Consider the following 21,770-nt stretch of genomic DNA (forward strand, 5'->3'; position numbering starts at 1 on the left):
AACCTGATTATCACCAGATGTACAGGGGTCTGTACGACCCATAAAAGTTTAGCGCTTCCTCGTCACTATATGTCCGAGGGAGAGAGGAGAGAAAAGAGAGGGAGAAAGAGGGAGAGAAAGAAAAAGAGAGAGAGAGAATTTCACTGTTCTATGGCCGCCACCACAACACGTGGGAGAGCCTTCAACAGGTGCTCTCCCTCTCTTTACTCTCTCTCCCTCTCCCACACATCTCCCATCACCCACACATCTCCCATCACCCACACATCTCCCATCACCCACACATCTCCCATCACCCACACATCTCCCATCACCAACACATCTCCCATCACCAACACATCTCCCATCACTCACACATCTCCCATCATCCACACATCTCCCATCACCAACACATCTCCCATCACCAACACATCTCCCATCACCAACACATCTCCCATTACCAACATATCTCCCATCACCAACACATCTCCCATCACCAACACATCTTCCATCACCAACACATCTCCCATCACCAACACATCTACCATCATCAACACATCTACCATCACCAACACATCTACCATCATCAACACATCTACTCCACCAACACATCTACCATCATCAACACATCTCCCATTACCAACATATCTCCCATCACCAACACATCTCCCATCACCAACACATCTTCCATCACCAACATATCTCCCATCACCAACACATCTCCCATCACCCACACATCACATTATGGGAACAAGTGTTATCCTCGGCTTCCTAAACTCTCACAACAATTCATTTCTAATTTTAACGCGTTTTCTCACCTTTGTACATTGTATACAACGTTAACTATATACACTACAACCTCTGTATTATATATAATATATATATATATATATATATATATATATATATATATATATATATATATATATATATATATATATATATATATATATATATATATGCACACACACACACACACACACAAAACTTAAGTACAAACACGAGCCAACGCAGGAGTAGCTAAGCCAGCAAACAAGGAGACGGGTAAACAAACAAGGAACAAAGAAAACAGCACCAGACACAGACACCCACACTTACTTCCCCTGAGATTCTTATTGTAAATCCCCCGGGGGGATTTACAGTGATTACAGGTAGAGCAGCGGCGCCCCTGATTCCCCGGGATTAACCACAAATCCTGTACACTAATCCTCCAGAAATCTCACTCCCTTCCCCTTCCCCTTCCCCTCCCCACTGGCACTGGCTAAGGAGGGGAGGGGAAGTGTCGCGATTACTGTCCTAGGAATTAAACGAGTTCAATTGTTGATATGAGACTCTGGGGTGTGTGTGTGTGTGTGTGTGTGTGTGTGTGTGTGTGTGTGTGTGTGTGTGTACATACCTAATTTTGGTTGCAGGCGTCAAGTCATAGCTCCTGGCCCCTCCTGTGTGTGTGTCCTGGACCCAAAAATGCTGTGCCCCACACACACACACACACACACACACACACACACACACACACACACAACCATAACTAACAAGAACTCTATTAAGAAGACCTGATGAATCTGACAGCACAGAAAAAGCAAACACAAACACACAAAAACACCGACAAAACAGAAAAAAATATAGAAAAACACAGCAAGTGCACGGAGACCACAAGTGCACGGAGACCACAAGTGCACGGAGACCACAAGTGCACGGAGACCACAAGTGCACGGAGACCACAAGTGCACGGAGACCACAAGTGCACGGAGACCACAAGTGCACGGAGACCACAAGTGCACGGAGACCACAAGTGCACGGAGACCACAAGTGCACGGGGACCACAAGTGCACGGAGACCACAAGTGCACGGAGACCACAAGTGCACGGAGACCACAAGTGCACGGAGACCACAAGTGCACGGAGACCACAAGTGCACGGAGACCACAAGTGCACGGAGACCACAAGTGCACGGAGACCACAAGTGCACGGAGACCACAAGTGCACGGAGACCACAAGTGCACGGGGACCACAAGTGCACGGAGACCACAAGTGCACGGGGACCACAAGTGCACGGAGACCACAAGTGCACGGGGACCACAAGTGCACGGAGACCACAAGTGCACGGAGACCACAAGTGCACGGGGACCACAAGTGCACGGAGACCACAAGTGCACGGAGACCACAAGTGCACGGAGACCACAAGTGCACGGGGACCACAAGTGCACGGGGACCACAAGTGCACGGAGACCACAAGTGCACGGGGACCACAAGTGCAAGGAGACCACAAGTGCACGGAGACCACAAGTGCACGGGGACCACAAGTGCACGGGGACCACAGGTGCAAGGAGACCACAAGTGCACGGAGACCACAAGTGCACGGGGCACGGAGACCACAAGTGCACGGGGACCACAAGTGCACGGAGACCACAAGTGCACGGAGACCACAAGTGCACGGGGACCACAAGTGCACGGAGACCACAAGTGCACGGAGACCACAAGTGCACGGGGACCACAAGTGCACGGAGACCACAAGTGCACGGAGACCACAAGTGCACTGGGACCACAAGTGCACGGGGACCACAAGTGCACGGAGACCACAAGTGCACGGAGACCACAAGTGCACGGGGACCACAAGTGCACGGGGACCACAAGTGCACGGGGACCACAAGTGCACGGGGACCACAAGTGCACGGGGACCACAAGTGCACGGAGACCACAAGTACACGGAGACCACAAGTACACGGGGGCCACACGTGTACGGGGACCACAAGTGCACGGAGACCACAAGTGCACGGAGACCACAAGTGCACGGGGACCACAAGTGCACGGGGACCACAAGTGCACGGGGACCACAAGTGCACGGGGACCACAAGTGCACGGAGACCACAGGTGCACGGGGCCACAAGTGCACGGAGACCACAAGTGCACCACAAGTGCACGGGGACTGCACAAGTGTACGGGGACCACAAGTGCACGGAGACAACAAGTGCACGGAGACCACAAGTGCACGGAGGACCACAAGTGCACGGGGACCACAAGTGCACGGAGACTGGGACCACAAGTGCACGGAGACCACAAGTGTGCACGGGGACCACAAGTGCACGGGGACCACAAGTGCCACAGGTGCACGGGGACCACAAGTACACGGAAACCACAGGTGCACGGGGACCACAAGTGCACGGAGACCACAAGTGCACCGGGACCACAAGTACACGGTGACCACAAGTGCCCGGAGACCACAAGTGCACGGGGACCACAAGTGCACCGGGACCACAAGTACACGGTGACCACAAGTGCACGGAGACCACAAGTGCACGGGGACCACAAGTGCACGGAGACCACAAGTGCACGGAGACCACAAGTGCACCGGGACCACAAGTACACGGAAAACCACAACAAGTACACGGAAAACCACAAGTACACGGAGACCACAACAAGTATACGGAGACCACAAGTACACGGAGACCACAATAAGTGCACGGAGGCCACAACAAGTACACGGAAACCACAAGTGCACGGGGAACACAAGTTCACGGAGATCACAACACGCACACGGGGATCACAACACGCACACGGGGACCACAACACGTACACGGGGACCACAAGTACACGGAGACCACAACACGTACACGGGGACCACAACACGTACACGGAGATCACAAGTATACGGAGACCACAAGTACACGGAGACCACAACACGTACACGACCACCACAACATGTACACGGGGACCACAGTCCTTTGGTAGTGAATAAGGGTAGTGTAGGTAATTGTGGCAAGAAGTGTGGGAGTTAACAGGTGGGGAGAGGTGGAGGTTAACAGGTGGGGGAGAGGTGGTAGTTAACAGGTGGGGGAGAGGTGGTGATTAACAGGTGGGGGAGAGGTGGTGATTAACAGGTGGGGGAGAGGTGGTTAACAGGTAGGGAGAGGTGGTTAACAGGTGGGGGAGAGGTGGTAGTTAACAGGTAGGGGAGAGGTGGTAGTTAACAGGTAGGGGAGAGGTGGTAGTTAACAGGTGGGGGACAGCTGGTAGTTAACAGGTGGGGAGAGGTAGTGGTTAACAGGTGAGGGAGAGGTGGTGGTTAACAGGTGAGGGAGAGGTGGTAGTTAACAGGTAGGGGAGAGGTGGTAGTTAACAGGTGGGGAGAGGTGGTAGTTAACAGGTGGGGAGAGGTGGTAGTTAACAGGTGGGGAGAGGTAGTGGTTAACAGGTGAGGGAGAGGTGGTGGTTAACAGGTGAGGGAGAGGTGGTAGTTAACAGGTAGGGGAGAGGTGGTAGTTAACAGGTAGGGGAGAGGTGGTGGTTAACAGGTGGGGGAGAGGTGAACAGGTGGGGAAAGGTGGAGGTTAACAGGTGGGGGGACAGCTGGTAGTTAACAGGTGGGGAGAGGTGGTAGTTAACAGGTAGGGGAGAGGTGGTGGTTAACAGGTGGGGGAGAGGTGGTAGTTAACAGGTAGGGGAGAGGTGGTGGTTAACAGGTGGGGGAGAGGTGGTTAACAGGTGGGGGAAAGGTGGAGGTTAACAGGTGGGGGACAGCTGGTAGTTAACAGGGGGGAGGTGGTGGTTTGTTTAGGTGGGGGGGGGAGAGACGTGCATACATTACCAAAAATAAGCATATATATGTCGTGCCGAATAGGTAAAATTGGTCACTTAACAAGAACTCGTTTAAAATTAAGTCCTTTCTAAAATTTTCTCTTATACGTTTAACGATATATATTTTTTTCATTTATGTTAATGTAAAAATTAATAATTTTGTACCAAAAGAACCTTAGGAAATTTACCTAACCTTATAACAAGCGCAACTTAATTTACTCTGTAAATATATTTTAGATATATTTACAGTAATTTAATAATAAACAAGCAATATATTTTTTTCGTTAGGTTCAGAATGATTTTTGCGATATTACTGCATACACAAATTTTCGCTTGCCTTATTCGGCAAGAAGAGCGTTGCTATTTAAGCCAAAATCGCAAGTTTTACGTATTTTAGGGGTTAAAGTGCAAGTAATATGCAGCCTTAACGACCCCTTTTAACGACTCCGTGAACTTAACCCATTACCCAGGCGTATGGGTGATGGTTACCATTAACCCACCCACACCCCCATTCACTATGTACCTGGAACCAGTGGGGGACCTACATTTTTGGGGACCCCCGAAGCTTGAACTATTACAGGGTCACCATGGCAACCTTAGCAAGGGCTGCCCTATATACTTTAAAAAAAATCTATTTTTAGATATTTCTATTGAATTCCACTATGTTAGTAATGTTATTTTTAAAATTAACTTCTCATATACTAGACTCAGAATTAATAAGCAGTGTGGACTAAAGTCGCTTTTGGGGCCCGTAGGGGATTAGGGGCCCTGAGGCTGAAGCTTCAGCAGTGTCATAGTGGATACCCCTCCCCCTGGTCCTGGCACTAGGTGCCTAGCACTGTCACTATGTCCATGGCACTGTTACTATGTGCATGGCACTGTTACTATGTGCATGGCACTGTCACTATGTCCCTGGCACTGTTACTATGTGCATGGCACTGTTACTATGTGCATGGTACTGTTACTATGTGCATGGTACTGTTACTATGTGCATAGAACTGTTACTGTGTCCATGGCGCTGTTGCTGTGTCCATGGCACTGTTACTGTGTCCATGGCGCTGTTACTGTGTCCATGGCGCTGTTGCTGTGTCCATGGCACTGTTACTGTGTCCATGGCGCTGTTACTGTGTCCATGGCGCTGTTACTGTGTCCATGGCGCTGTTACTGTGTCCATGGCGCTGTTACTGTGTCCATGGCGCTGTTGCTGTGTCCATGGCGCTGTTACTGTGTCCATGGCGCTGTTACTGTGTCCTTATCCACTGTACGTGTAGCTACACATCCTTATCCACTGTACGTGTAGCTACACATCCTTATCCACTGTACGTGTAGCTACACATCCTTATCCACTGTACGTGTAGCTACACATCCTTATCCACTGTACGTGTAGCTACACATCCTTATCCACTGTACGTGTAGCTACACGTCCTTATCCACTGTACGTGTAGCTACACGTCCTTATCCACTGTACGTGTAGCTACACGTCCTTATCCACTGACACCTATATAACCGCCAGTCTTCTTGCCTTTGCTCCAGATTCTCCACCACCACGATGCTGTGAACACTAACTCCAAGGCTGAGGGACTGATTACCTCATCTTCTGTATATAGTTCTACTGTCTTCTAATTATGTCCTAGGATCTGTATTGATAAAGCCACTGGAGGGCGAAACGTCTACAATAAAGATATCCAGATGTTGCACATGTGTCTTAACTTTCATAGAGTAAACTTACTGTGTGAACGAACATCAACTCTGACATTAAATAGGATCATTATAACAGCAACAATTCTAACAATTATAATGGAATGATCAACTTTAACAATTATAACAGGAACAATCAATTCTAACAAACCTTTAAACACAGGAACAATTCTAACCATTTTTAACACAGGAACAATCAATTCTAACCATTTTTAACACAGGAACAATCAATTTTAACCATTTTTAACACAGGAACAATCAATTCTAACCATTTTTAACACAGGAACAATCAATTCTAACCATTTATAATACAGGAACAATCAATTCTAACCATTTTTAACACAGGAACAATCAATTCTAACCATTTTTAACACAGGAACAATCAATTCTAACCATTTTTAACACAGGAACAATCAATTCTAACCATTTTTAACACAGGAACAATCAATTCTAACCATTTTTAACACAGGAACAATCAATTCTAACCATTTTTAACACAGGAACAATCAATTCTAACCATTTATAACACAGGAACAATCAATTCTAACCATTTTTAACACAGGAACAATCAATTTTAACCATTTTTAACACAGGAACAATCAATTCTAACCATTTTTAACACAGGAACAATAAATTCTAACCATTTATAATACAGGAACAATCAATTTTAACCATTTTTAACACAGGAACAATCAATTCCAACCATTTTTAACACAGGAACAATAAATTCTAACCATTTATAATACAGGAACAATCAATTTTAACCATTTTTAACACAGGAACAATCAATTCTAACCATTTATAATACAGGAACAATCAATTTTAACCATTTTTAACACAGGAACAATCAATTCTAACCATTTTTAACACAGGAACAATCAATTCTAACCATTTATAATACAGGAACAATAAATTCTAACAATTATTGTAACAGGAACAATCTTTTCTAAAAAAAGCTAATACTGGAAGAATCAATTTTAACACAGGAACAATCAATTCTAACAATTATGGCACAGGAATAACAAATTCCAACAGAATTATAACAGAACAACAATTCCAACAGAATTCTAACAGAGGAATAAACAATTCGAACAGAATTCTAACAGAGGAATAATCAATTCCAACAGAATTCAACAGAAGAACAAACAATTCTAACAGAGGAACAATTCTAACAGAGGAACAATTCTAACAGAGGAACAATTCTAACAGAGGAACGTAGATAATGTTTACAGACTGAGGAAGCATCGCTCTTTGGGAACACTAAGAGCGTCTTGAGAGTCGTCTTGATCGGGAGACCCAAGAGTACTGCAATGTGTCCGACACTACTGCAATGTGTCCGACACTACTGCAATGTGTCCGACACTACTGCAATGTGTCCGACACTACTGCAATGTGTCCGACACTACTGCAATGTGTCCGACACTACTGCAATGTGTCCGACACTACTGCAATGTGTCCGACACTACTGCAATGTGTCCGACACTACTGCAATGTGTCCGACACTACTGCAATGTGTCCGACACTACTGCAATGTGTCCGACACTACTGCAATGTGTCCGACACTACTGCAATGTGTCCGACACTACTGCAATGTGTCCGACACTACTGCAATGTGTCCGACACTACTGCAATGTGTCCGACACTACTGCAATGTGTCCGACACTACTGCAATGTGTCCGACACTACTGCAATACTGTGGAATGTCCGACACTACTGCAATGTGTCCGACACTACTGTGTGTGTCCGACGCTACTGGAATGTGTCCGACGCTACTGGAATGTGTCCGACACTACTGCAATGTGTCCGACACTACTGCAATGTGTCCGACACTACTGCAATGTGTCCGACACTACTGCAATGTGTCCGACACTACTGCAATGTGTCCGACACTACTGCAATGTGTCCGACACTACTGCAATGTGTCCGACACTACTGCAATGTGTCCGACACTACTGCAATGTGTCCGACACTACTGCAATGTGTCCGACACTACTGCAATGTGTCCGACACTACTGCAATGTGTCCGACACTACTGCAATGTGTCCGACACTACTGGAATGTGTCCGACACTACTGGAATGTGTCCGACACTACTGGAATGTGTCCGACACTACTGGAATGTGTCCGACACTACTGCAATGTCCCGGACACCACTGGAATGTAAATAGAAAAGAACGAACAGGGATTCGAACCGCAGACGGCGCATGCGGCGTCATGCCTACCTTTCGAGACAGAGCGTCTGCGGATAAAAAATATCTCGCGCGCGTAATTCTACGGGATTCGTCAGCCGACATTCAAATACGCCGCCACAGTACGCACCTCTATGAACTTTGCGTCCCGTGTCAGCAGCCGCATGTGTCCTGCTGGATGATGTACGGCAGCGTCAGCAGACGCATGTGTCCTGCTGGATGATGCACGGCAGCGTCAGTAGACGCATGTGTCCTGCTGGATGCACGGCAGCATCAGCAGACGCATGTGTCCTGCTGGATGATGCACGGCAGCATCAGCAGACGCATGTGTCCTGCTGGATGCACGGCAGCATCAGCAGACGCATGTGTTCTGCTGGATGCACGGCAGCATCAGCAGACGCATGTGTCCTGCTGGATGCACGGCAGCATCAGCAGACGCATGTGTCCTGCTGGATGCACGGCAGCATCAGCAGATGCATGCGTCCTGCTGGATGATGCACGGCAGCGTCAACAGATGCATGCGTCCTGCTGGATGACGCACGACAGCGTCAGCAGGCGCATGTGTCCTGCTGGCTGACGCGCACAAGACACGACTTCTCAAAAAAAAATGCGTAAAATGACACAGAAACACAAGAAAAATTTATCACGTCTACGTAATTCTTGCTTCAAAACACTCATACGGACATATAATCATAGTCAATCATACACTCATACAATCATATATAGCCATACGCTCGTACAATCATACACTCACGCAACCATACCCTCACAATCATACACTCACACAATCATACCCTCACAATCATACACTCACACAATCATACCCTCACAATCATACACTCACACAATCATACCCTCACAATCATACACTCACACAATCATACCCTCACAATCATACACTCACACAATCATACCCTCACAATCATACACTCACACAATCATACCCTCACAATCATACACTCACAATCTTACACTCACACAATCATACACTCACACAATCATACACTCACACAATCATACCCTCACAATCATACACTCACACAATCATACCCTCACAATCATACACTCACACAATCATACCCTCACAATCATACACTCACACAATCATACCCTCACAATCATACACTCACACAATCATACCCTCACAATCATACACTCACACAATCATACCCTCACAATCATACACTCACACAATCATACCCTCACAATCATACACTCACGCAACCATACCCTCACAATCATACACTCACACAATCATACCCTCACAATCATACACTCACACAATCATACCCTCACAATCATACACTCACACAATCATACCCTCACAATCATACACTCACAATCTTACACTCACACAATCATACACTCACACAATCATACACTCACACAATCATACACAATCATACACTCGATCAATCATACACTCACACAATCATACACTTACAATCATACACTCACAATCATACACAATCATGCACTCACAATCATACACTCACAATCATACACAATCATACACTCACACAATCATACACTCACAATCATACACAATCATACACTCACACAATCATACCCTCACAATCATACACTCGATCATACACTCACACAATCATACACTCATGCATAGGGATAAGTGCTCTCTTAAATTTGTGTACCACTTTCCAGCACCCATATGTCACGTAACACCTGTGTAGTGTGCTAGGTGTCACATAACACCTGTGTAATGTGTCAGGTGTCACATAACACCTGTGTAATGTGTCAGGTGTCACATACCACCTGTGTAGTGTGCCAGACGTCACATAACACCTGTGTAGTGTTCCAGACGTCACAACACCTGTGTAGTGTGCCAGACGTCACATAACACCTGTGTAGTGTGCCAGGCGTCACATAACACCTGTGTAGTGTGCCAGACGTCACATAACACCTGTGTAGTGTGCCAGACGTCACATAACACCTGTGTAGTGTGCCAGACGTCACATAACACCTGTGTAGTGTGCCAGACGTCACATAACACCTGTGTAGTGTGCCAGACGTCACATAGCACCTGTGTAGTGTGGCAGACGTCACATAACACCTGTGTAGTGTGCCAGACGTCACATAACACCTGTGTAGTGTGCCAGGCGTCACATAACACCTGTGTAGTGTGCCAGGCGTCACATAACACCTGTGTACTGTGCCAGACGTCACATAGCACCTGTGTAGTGTGCCAGACGTTACATAACACCTGTGTAGTGTGCCAGGTGTCAAATAACACCTGTGTAGTGTGCCAGACGTCACATAGCACCTGTGTAGTGTGCCAGGTGTCAAATAACACCTGTGTACTGTGCCAGACGTCACATAGCACCTGTGTAGTGTGCCAGGTGTCAAATAACACCTGTGTACTGTGCCAGACGTCACATAGCACCTGTGTAGTGTGCCAGGTGTCAAATAACACCTGTGTACTGTGCCAGACGTCACATAACACCTGTGTAGTGTGCCAGGTGTCAAATAACACTTGTGTAGTGTGTCAGGTGTCAACACCTGCGTAGTGTGCCAGGCGTCACATAACACCTGTGTCGTGTGCCAGGTGTCACATAATCCCCGTGTAGTGTTCCAGGTGTCACATAACACCTGTGCAGTGTGCTAGGCATCTCATTACACCTGTGTAGTGTTCCAAATGTCACATTACACCTCTGTAGGGGGCCAGGTGTCACATTACACCTGTATAGTGTGACAGGAGTCGCATTATACCTGTGTAGAGTGCCAGGGTCATAACACCAATGGGGTGTGACAGGGGTCACATTACACATGTGTAGTGTGCCAGGAGTCACATTACACATGTGTAGTGTGCCAGGAGTCACATTACACATGTGTAGTGTACCAGAGATCATATAACACCTGTAGGGTGTATCAGGGGTCACAGTACACCTCTGAACTGTGCCAGAGGTCACAGTGCTCCTGTGGAGTGTCATGGGTCACAGGACACCTGTAGAGTGTGTCATGGGTCACAGGACACCTGTAGAGTGTGTCATGGGTCACAGGACACCTGTAGAGTGTGTCATGGGTCACAGTACACCTGTGGAGTGTGTCATGGGTCACATTACACCTGTAGAGTGTCATGGGTCACAGTACACCTGTAGAGTGTCATGGGTCACAGTACACCTGTAGTGTCATGGGTCACAGTACACCTGCAGTGTCATGGGTCACAGTACACCTGTGGAGTGTGTAATGGTTTACAGTACACCTGTGGACTGTGCCAGGGGTCACGGTACACCTGTGCACTGTGCCAGGGGGTTACAGTACACCTGTGGACTGTGCCAGGGTGGTCACAGTACACTTGTGGACTGTGCCAGAGGGTCACAGTGCACCTGTGGACTGTGCCAGGGGGTCACAGCACACCTGTGGACTGTGCCAGGGTTCACAGTACACCTGTGGACAGTGCCAGGTGTCACAATACACCTGTGAACTGTATCAGGAGTCACAGTACACCTGTGAACTGTGCAGGCGTCACAGCACACTTGTGGACTGCCAAGGGTCACAGTACACCTGTCCTACCACAATGCTTGCAATCCCCCACAACACCTGTCCTACCACACAGCACCTGTCATACCACGCAACACCTGTCATATCACACAATGCTTGCAATCCCCCACAACACCTGTTCTCCCATGCAACACCTGTCCTGACACACTTGTCATACAGAGGTTGAAGACAGATGCCAACCAACAACAGGTGCGTGGGACCAGGACATCAGCAGGTGCTCACCTGGGTGGCGTCAGAGTAAGGTGTAGGTGAGCTCTCATCCACTGCTAAGGAACCGAAGCTAGCACCTGCTGAGAGCGGGTGTTCCACCAACACCTCGTGGAGCCCCTGCGGCAGCATGCTGCGGAGGTTCCTTTCTAATGCTGCTCGGGTTCCTTTCTAATGCTGCTCGGGTTCCCTTCTAACTCTGGGAACTGCTTCACTGTTTTCTCCAAGAGATTTGACGTCCGTCAAGGCGGGTTCGTGAACCCCCGCCCGTCCGTCCAGATTCGTGAGCCCCTCCCGTCCGTCAAGGCGGGTTCGTGAACCCCCTTTCCAGACCTTCCTACCCACCGAAATGCCCTCCAAAACTTTTTTTTTTTTCAATATAACTAAAAAAAAACCAGAATCGATTCCGTATTCCGGCCTAAAAACCCATCCAGGTTTTGGGAATGATTCCCGTGTGCGTCTCCACTACGTCAGCCACAACCCACACGGGTTTTTACCCGGCACTATCACATTAAAATGGTTTTCAAATCTTCCCATAATCCGTGGAGAGATTTTGTATTTTATATGTTAGTGGCTAAAATAACGACACTGTTTCTCGGCGTGACACTGCTATTGGGGTCTCAGGTGTCCTGGACACGGTAGACACTGTGATTGGCACTGTAAGCTGGGTGGACACGGTGTCCAGCTTAGAGCATCCTAGGCTGGCACTGTCCACAGTGATTGGAGTGAGATATGTTTATATGGCACTTTGGGAGGTGCTATAGTAGCATTGTCCACTGCAACTGTCCATTGGCTGGGCACGGGTGGCACTGGAACTGTCCACTGGCTAGACACAGGTGACACTAGAACTGTCCACTAGCTAGACACGGGTGACACTGGAACTGCCCACTGGCTGGACACGGGTGACACTGGAACTGTCCACTGGCTAGACACAGGTGACACTAGAATTGTCCACTAGCTAGACACGGGTGACACTGGAACTGCCCACTGGCTGGACACCGGAACTGTTAAATAGGCAGATACGGGTGACACTGGAACTGTCCACTGGCTAGACACAGGTGACACTGGAACTGTCCACTGGTTGGACACGGGTGACACTGCAGCCATCCACTAGCTAGACACGGACAAGACTGGAACCATCCACTGGGTTGGAACGTGTGTCTAGCTTTGGACACACACTAAACCTGGCACTCTCCCACAGTGTCCAGGTGTCGTTGTCCACAGAACTGCTGTGGTGTCCACAGGAGGGTGAGGCAGGACACGTCAGTGTGGCACTGGAGGCGGGGCCGTCCTGCTCCTCCCCGCGTGAAGGTGGGTGTTACACTGGGCATGAGGAATCACAACACATGGCTTTTGAGCAGCGGCTTCGGCGCGACCTTTACGGACGGCCCCGCTATAAGGGGGGTGACCTGCTCACCCATTCTTTTCACCCTTTAACCATATCTCACCCCTTAACTCTGCCGATCCCTCAACGTTAGCCGTTTGTCTGGCCTGCGCTAACGCTCTCTTCTGCACTATTTAGCGCTCTCTAGAAGCTGCGCTGCCCACGTTATTAATCGTTGTTCGTCTGGACAACGTTGCAACTACCGTGCGTTCCATGGAAAGTCCGGTAACGTTCTTGGTGACGTGCCTCTCTACAAATAACGAATAAATCTCCGTCCAGTCGCTAGCGGCGTTGAAGGGGGCCGCGTCCACGCCTCTACGCGTCGTCATTGCTCACGGTAGTGTTAAAACGATCGATAAATAACGACGATAAACGAAACGCGACTAACGGAGGAGAGGGGGAGGGGAAAAAATCCCGCGCCGACATCCGTCCCTGGTCCCTGATTGGTGGAGAGTGTCCGTGACGCAACAGCGGGCGGCCAATGAGCGCGCTGCGCGCCACAACAAGGGAGGGGGTGGCATCTTCAGCGCCATAAAACCCACTTTCTTTTCGCTTCCCCCTTCCCCCACCACCCCCTCACTTCTCAAAGGGGCAAGAAAGGGAGGAGGGTGCCTCCTCGATGCCGGCGAAAGGGGAAGGGGGCTCTTGATTCAGGGATTTGGAGCTGTCCCTGACCCCTTTTCCTTCCCCCTCAAGTCTGTTGACCTCTTCAGGGCGCAGTGGTCAGTGACCCCAACTTTCTTGCAAGACGTAGAGTCCAGCCCTACTAACTCCCACTAAGATCCTCACTAAGAACCACAATTAAGACTCTCACTAACCTCACTAACCTCAATTAAGACTCAATAACCCCAATAACTTTAATTAAGACTCTCACTAATCCCAATAACAACGGCCAGCAGTAACAGCCTAGTTGATCAGGCCCTGATCCATCGGGAGGCCTGGTCATGGACCGGGCCGCGGGGGCGTTGACCCCCGGAATAACCTCCAGGTAACCTCCAGGTAACCCCACTAACAACCTCAATTAAGACTCTCACTAACCCCACTAACAACTTCAATTAAGACTAACCCCAATAACAACCTCAATTAAGACTCACTAACCTCACTAACAACCTCAATTAAGACTAACCCCACTAACAACCTCAATTAAGACTAACCCCACTAACAACCTCAATTAAGACTCTCACTAACCCCACTAACAACCTCAATTAAGACTAACCCCACTAACAACCTCAATTAAGACTCACTAACCCCACTAACCTCAATTAAGACTCACTAACCTCACTAACAACCTCAATTAAGACTAACCCCACTAACAACCTCAATTAAAGACTCACTAACCTCACTAACAACCTCAATTAAGACTCACTAACCCCACTAACCTCAATTAAGACTCACTAACCTCACTAACAACCTCAATTAAGACTAACCCCACTAACAACTTCAATTAAGACTCATTAACCCCACTAACAACCTCAATTAAGACTCTCACTAACCCCACTAACAACCTCAATTAAGACTCGCTAACCTCACTAACAACCTCAAGACTAACCCCACTAACAATCTCAATTAAGACTCACTAACCCCACTAACAACCTCAATTAAGACTAACCCCACTAACAACCTCAATTAAGACTCTCACTAACCCCACTAACAACCTCAATTAAGACTCTCACTAACCCCACTAACAACCTCAATTAAGACTCTCACTAACCCCACTAACAACCTCAATTAAGACTCTCGCTAACCCCACTAACAACCTCAATTAAGACTCTCACTAACCCCACTAACAACCTCAATTAAGACTCTCACTAACCCCACTAACAACCTCAATTAAGACTAACTCCACTAACAACCTCAATTAAGACTCTCACTAACCCCACTAACAACCTCAATTAAGACTCACTAACCCCACTAACAATCTCAATTAAGACTCTCACTAACCCCACTAACAACCTCAATTAAGACTCTCACTAACCCCACTAACAACCTCAATTAAGACTCTCACTAACCCCACTAACAACCTCAATTAAGACTCTCACTAACCCCACTAACAACCTCAATTAAGACTCTCACTAACCCCACTAACAACCTCAATTAAGACTCTCACTGACCCCACTAACAACCTCAATTAAGACTCTCACTAACCCCACTAACAACCTCAATTAAGACTCTCACTAACTCCACTAACAACCTCAATTAAGACTCTCACTAACCCCACTAACAACCTCAATTAAGACTCTCACTAACTCCACTAACAACCTCAATTAAGACTCTCACTAATCCCACTAACAACCTCAATTAAGACTCTCACTAACTCCACTAACAACCTCAATTAAGACTCTCACTAACCCCACTAACAACCTCAATTAAGACTCTCACTAACTCCACTAACAACCTCAATTAAGACTCTCACTAACCCCACTAACAACCTCAATTAAGACTCTCACTAACTCCACTAACAACCTCAATTAAGACTCTCACTAACCCCACTAACAACCTCAATTAAGACTCTCACTAACCCCACTAACAACCTCAATTAAGACTCTCACTAACTCCACTAACAACCTCAATTAAGACCCCTCATTAACCTCAGTTAAGAACTTCGGTTAAGAATCTCACGAAGAATCTCTAAGAACTTCACTAAACCTCAATTAAGAACCCCATAAATAACCTAAGAACCTTAAGAACCTCGCTAAGAATCTCCCTAACCCGATAAACCTCACTATCCCCACTACCAACCCCAGTTAAGAACCCAACTAACACTACCAACCTCACTAACACCCACTAGCAACCATAACTAAGCCCCACTAGCCCCACCAACAACCCACTAGCCCCACCAACAACCCACTAGCCCCACCAACAACCCACTAGCCCCACCAACAACCCACTAGCCCCACCAACAACCCACTAGCCCCACCAACAACCATACTAACAACCCACTAACACCATAACTAACAACCATACTTACCCCACTAACCACAACTAACACCTGTTACTGTTGCCTAGTATGTTAACATCTGCTACCAGAGTGTAATCCATGGGCGTTTTCCATGGGCGTTATCCATGAAGTTATCCGTGGGGGGTTATAAACGGAGTTATCCGTGGAATTATCCATTAGGTTATCCATGGGGTTATCCATGTTATCCATGAGGTTATTCATGGGGGTTATCCACGAGGTTATCCATGTGGGTTATCCTGGCTTAGTAACTATGAGGGTTAATTCTAACCTGTCGTCTTGTTCTCTCTTCTGTTTTCTTCTTCCTAACTTCTCCACTTTCTTACTAGTAAGAGAGAAGAAAAGGTTATATGTGAAAGATAAATAAGAGAGATAGAGAGTGAATCTCTCTCTCTCTCTCTCTCAGTTCCCTCTTTCTTTCTTAGATCCCTTTCTTCACTCTCTTGTTCGTCTCAATTCCTTCTCTCCTCTTTCTTTCTTTACCTCTCCTTTCTCCTGACTTCCTCCTCCTCCTCCATTCTCTCCTTCCATCTTTATTTACTTCTCTCTCTCAACAAATAAACATCAAAATCACACACACACACACACACACACACACACACACACACACACACACACACACACACACACACACACACACACACACACACACACACACACACAGATTAAGGGAAATCGGCCTGACGACACTGGAGGACAGGAGGGTCAGGGGAGACATGATAACGACATATAAAATACTGCGTGGAATAGACAAGGTGGACAAGGACAGGATGTTCCAGGGAGGGGACACAGAAACAAGAGGCCACAATTGGAAGTTGAAGACACAAATGAGTCAGAGAGATAGTAGGAAGTATTTCTTCAGTCATAGAGTTGTAAGGCAGTGGAATAGCCTAGAAAATGACGTAGTGGAGGCAGGAACCATACACAGTTTTAAGACGAGGTTTGATAAAGCTCATGGAGCGGGGAGAGAGAGGGTCTAGTAGCAACCGGTGAAGAGGCGGGGCCAGGAGCTAGGACTCGACCCCTGCAACCACAAATAGGTGAGTACAAATAGGTGAGCGCACACACACACACACACACACACACACACGCACACACACACACAGTAACTACCATATAGGAGGATCAGACAGGGTTGTCGGTACTCACACGAATGAATGGTAACCTCAGAGAAGCCAGAGAAAGAGATGGCTAGATAATAAACCTCTGAATGTGCTATAGACACAAATGGGGACCCTCAAGGATCAGTATTAGGTCTTTCGTTCTTAATGTCCACCAAGGATCTCTCTCCAGGATACCTGAAAGAGGTTTCCAGGTGAAGGGTTGATGGTTGTCAGCGACCCTGCGACCCAGTCCTGGACCAGGTCACCCAGGAGACCTGTGCAAGCTGCAGGTGTGGTCAAACAAGTGGCTGCTCGAGTCTGATCCAGAGGGGCTTCAAGTGATAAAAAAGAAGTAGGCGAATAAAATCTGAGATAAACTACAGAAAGCAAGCAAGTATAGGAGGACCTGGGAGTAAGCATTACGTCGAGCATATCTCCAGACGCATATTAACCGAGCACACAACACCAGTATGAAGCCCACACCTCAGACTACCTTCCCGACGACACCTCCCCGACGACACCTCCCCGACGACACCTCCCCGACACCTCCCCGACGACACTTCCCCGACGACACCTCCCCGACACCTTACCGACGACACCTCCCCGACGACACCTCCCCGACGACACCTCCCCGACGACAGTTAATTCCCAGGTCTGGAGACGAGAGAACAGATTAGTGCAGATTTTGTTCCCTCGTTTCTTTGTCTTGAACCCCAGTGCATCTTGGTGGAACCCCAGTGCATCTTGGTAGAACCCCAGTGTGTCTTGGTAGAACCCCAGTGCATCTTGGTAGAACCCCAGTGCAACTTGGTAGAACCCCAGTGCAACTTGGTAGAACCCCAGTGCGTCTTGGTAGAACCCCAGTGTGTCTTGGTAGAACCCCAGTGCGTCTTGGTAGAACCCCAGTGCGTCTTGGTAGAACCCCAGTGCGTCTTGGTAGAACCCCAGTGCGTCTTGGTAGAACCCCAGTGCGTCTTGGTAGAACCCCAGTGCACCTTGGTAGAACCCCAGTGCATCTTGGTAGAACCCCAGTGCATCTTGGTAGAACCCCAGTGTGTCTTGGTAGAACCCCAGTGTGTCTTGGTAGAACCCCAGTGTGTCGTGGTAGAATCCCAGTGCATCTTGGTAGAACCCCAGTGTGTCTTGGTAGAATCCCAGTGCATCTTGGTAGAACCCCAGTGTGTCTTGGTAGAACCCCAGTGCATTTTGGTAGAACCCCAGTGTGTCTTGGTAGAACCCCAGTGTGTCTTGGTAGAACCGCAGTGTGTCTTGGTAGAACCCCAGTGTGTCGTGGTAGAATCCCAGTGCATCTTGGTAGAACCCCAGTGTGTCTTGGTAGAATCCCAGTGCATCTTGGTAGAACCCCAGTGTGTCTTGGTAGAACCCCAGTGCATCTTGGTAGAACCCCAGTCTCTCTTGGTAGAACCCCAGTGTCTCTTGGTAGAACTCCAATGTGTCTTGGTAGAACCCCAGTGCGTCTTGGTAGAACCCCAGTGCATCTTGGTAGAACCCCAGTGCATCTTGGTAGAACCCCAGTGTGTCTTGGTAGAACCCCAGTGTCATGTGGGTTTTCAATACGTGGATGGGTAAAAATACTCACGTAGGCTGGTAGTATGTATGTTTCCAACATCTTTGCCAAAACATCATTCCAAGTATCTACCTCCACAACCACGACCATCAAGGACATCACCAGTAGTAGACAGGACAAGCCTCCATCCTCTGCAGGGGTATACATAATCCCTTGTAATGACTTCAACAAGTTATACGTGGGCGAAACATCAAGGGACCTCCAAACACGTATTTCAGAACACCAATACGCAAGCAGGTCTGACGACACAAGGAATGCCTGCGTACAACACCGTAATTCACACAACCACTTGATAAACTACAGAAACTCAAGACTTATCGCCACAGAAGACAACACTCAATACCGAAGAATCCTGGAATCATCACTTATTTCTATATCCGACAACTTCAACCAGAATAGTGGCTTCTATAACATAGCTGAACCACTTGCCAAGAAACTTCTTCATCGCTATCCCACATAAGAACACTGTAGAAGGTCTGCTCACAAACTTATCCAATCTCCTGTTCAAGCTACCCAAGTTTTTAGACTCTATAACCCCACTCGGTACATCATCAGATGCAGCATTCTTCACCTGACCTCAGCATTCTGAACCGGACTATAAATACTCGCGTTCCTTCCACCTCAGGTAGTTCTGTTTGTGACTTGAAAAAGCCCACTGTGTGGGCGAAACGTAGTCAATAAAGGATCACATTATACTGCATTTGTGTTTATATTTCCAAGAGGGACTTGCCAAAACCCTTGTAACAAGTCCAGGGTTGAAAAGACTATCTCCGATGTTACGTAAAAGATCACCCAGTACAGGAAGTGGGAAGCGATCTGGGATAGTTTTCGCATTTAACTTCCTAAAGTCAATCACTGGGCGCCAAGTACCATCCTTCTTAGGTACTAGGATCAAGGGTGCATTCCAAGGTGAATTGCTAGGTGCAATAACTCCATCAAGCATTTGATTGATCAATTCTTCTGCGACAGCAACTTGTGATTGAAGCATTCTGTACGCAGGTATGTAGATAGGTCTAGTACCAGGTTCAAGTGGAATACGATGGGACAATAAGTTCGTTATACCCATCTTCTCACCTGGTAAGGCAATGGCTTTACGACGTTTGTTCAACAGAGTCAACAAACGCTTGACTTCATCTGGGAAGTCAGTGGGAGCTAAGTCTTTCTCCTCAACTGGTGGAACAGATTGATCCGGTGAAGTGGATGAGGTCTCCCCGGTAGAAATAGCACCGACCCACTGGTCAGGTGACAACTCATCCTCTACCTGAACAGGGTAAGGATAGTGAACAAGGTCAACAAGATTGGTATTTGCTCTGAGACGAACACTGTGACCAGAAGTGTTGGCTAGGAAGAAATGGATCTTACTATCTCTTACAACATGTAAGGATGGTTCAACAAATAGACCTTTTACTTTGCAGGAATCACTGTCAACTAGGACGTTATCACCATCTGGAACGCTAGGAACAACAACAGACACTCTAGTTGAGGGCACTAGCTGCTACAGAAACGTCTTTCTGCAGACGGCATGTGACATCAACAAGAGATGGCATTACTAGTTGCAAGTAATTGTTTTCCGACAAGGCGTCCCCTGTGGAGAAACTACTACTTGACTTAGCAGACATTGCAGGGGTAGGCTCAGCACTCAAGGTAGTCAGAGCGTCCTCGGACACTTGAGGTAACTGGACACTATCTTGCAAGTCTGAAGTTGCAGGAACACAGACAGGAGTGACAGGATCACCAGTGCCTGACCGCTTGGGTATGCTACTGGAAAATGCACTGGCCTGTAAGGACTTAATTCGAATGTCGTACTCTGCGGCAGTATGGCAGATCTCGGATCCAAGCTGGTAACCCCAAAATGGTACGATCAAGTCATGCCATCGATAAGGGTCGAGCACAATGCGTAAGTCTCGCATGGAAGCAAATCCCAGTAGAACGTCACCAGGGAAAGTAATCTGGTCGACAACAAGGAAGGAAGCAGTGAAGTCTCTACCTTGGATAGAAAAAGTGAGGGAAGTCCGACCTCGGGTGTCTTGGTAGAACCCCAGTGCATCTTGGTAGAGTCTCAGTGCATCTTGGTAGAACCCCAGTGTGTCTTGGTAGAACCCCAGTGTGTCTTTGGTAGAACCCCAGTGTGTCTTTGGTAGAACCCCAGTGCATCTTGGTAGAACCCCAGCGCATCTTGGTAGAACCCCAGTGCATCTTGGTAGAACCCCAGTGCATCTTGGTAGAACCCCAGTGCATCTTGGTAGAACCCCAGTGCATCTTGGTAGAACCCCAGTGCATCTTGGTAGAACCCCAGTGCATCTTGGTAGAACCCCAGTGCATCTTGGTAGAACCCCAGTGCGTCTAGGTAGAACCCCAGTGTGTCTTGGTGGAATCCCAGTGTGTCTTGGTAGAACCCCAGTGCGTCTTGGTAGAACCCCAGTGTGTCTTTGGTAGAACCCCAGTGTGTCTTTGGTAGAACCCCAGTGCATCTTGGTAGAACCCCAGTGCGTCTTGGTAGAACCCCAGTGCATCTTGGTAGAACCCCAGTGCATCTTGGTAGAACCCCAGTGTGTCTTGGTAGAACCCCAGTGCATC

At 47.8% G+C, this 21,770-nt stretch overlaps 1 protein-coding gene across 3 annotated transcripts in view; it reads right to left on the reverse strand.

Moving 5' to 3' along the window:
* LOC128695209 (sex-determining region Y protein) overlaps nucleotides 1–21,770 on the reverse strand; it is a 189,718-nt gene that overhangs the window by 127,021 nt on the left and 40,927 nt on the right. Inside the window, exon 1 of one of the 3 annotated variants that reach the window (XM_053785728.2) lies at nucleotides 12,178–13,474. The exons of the other annotated variants lie outside the window; for them this stretch is intronic. Within the exon in view, the coding sequence (XP_053641703.2) occupies nucleotides 12,178–12,294 (117 nt within the window). The 5' untranslated portion in view covers nucleotides 12,295–13,474. Of the gene's footprint in view, nucleotides 1–12,177; nucleotides 13,475–21,770 lie in introns of those variants that run through there. 3 annotated transcript variants of the gene reach the window in all.

Source organism: Cherax quadricarinatus, chromosome 35 (genome assembly GCF_038502225.1).
Source record: "Cherax quadricarinatus isolate ZL_2023a chromosome 35, ASM3850222v1, whole genome shotgun sequence".
NCBI lineage: Eukaryota > Metazoa > Arthropoda > Malacostraca > Decapoda > Parastacidae > Cherax > Cherax quadricarinatus.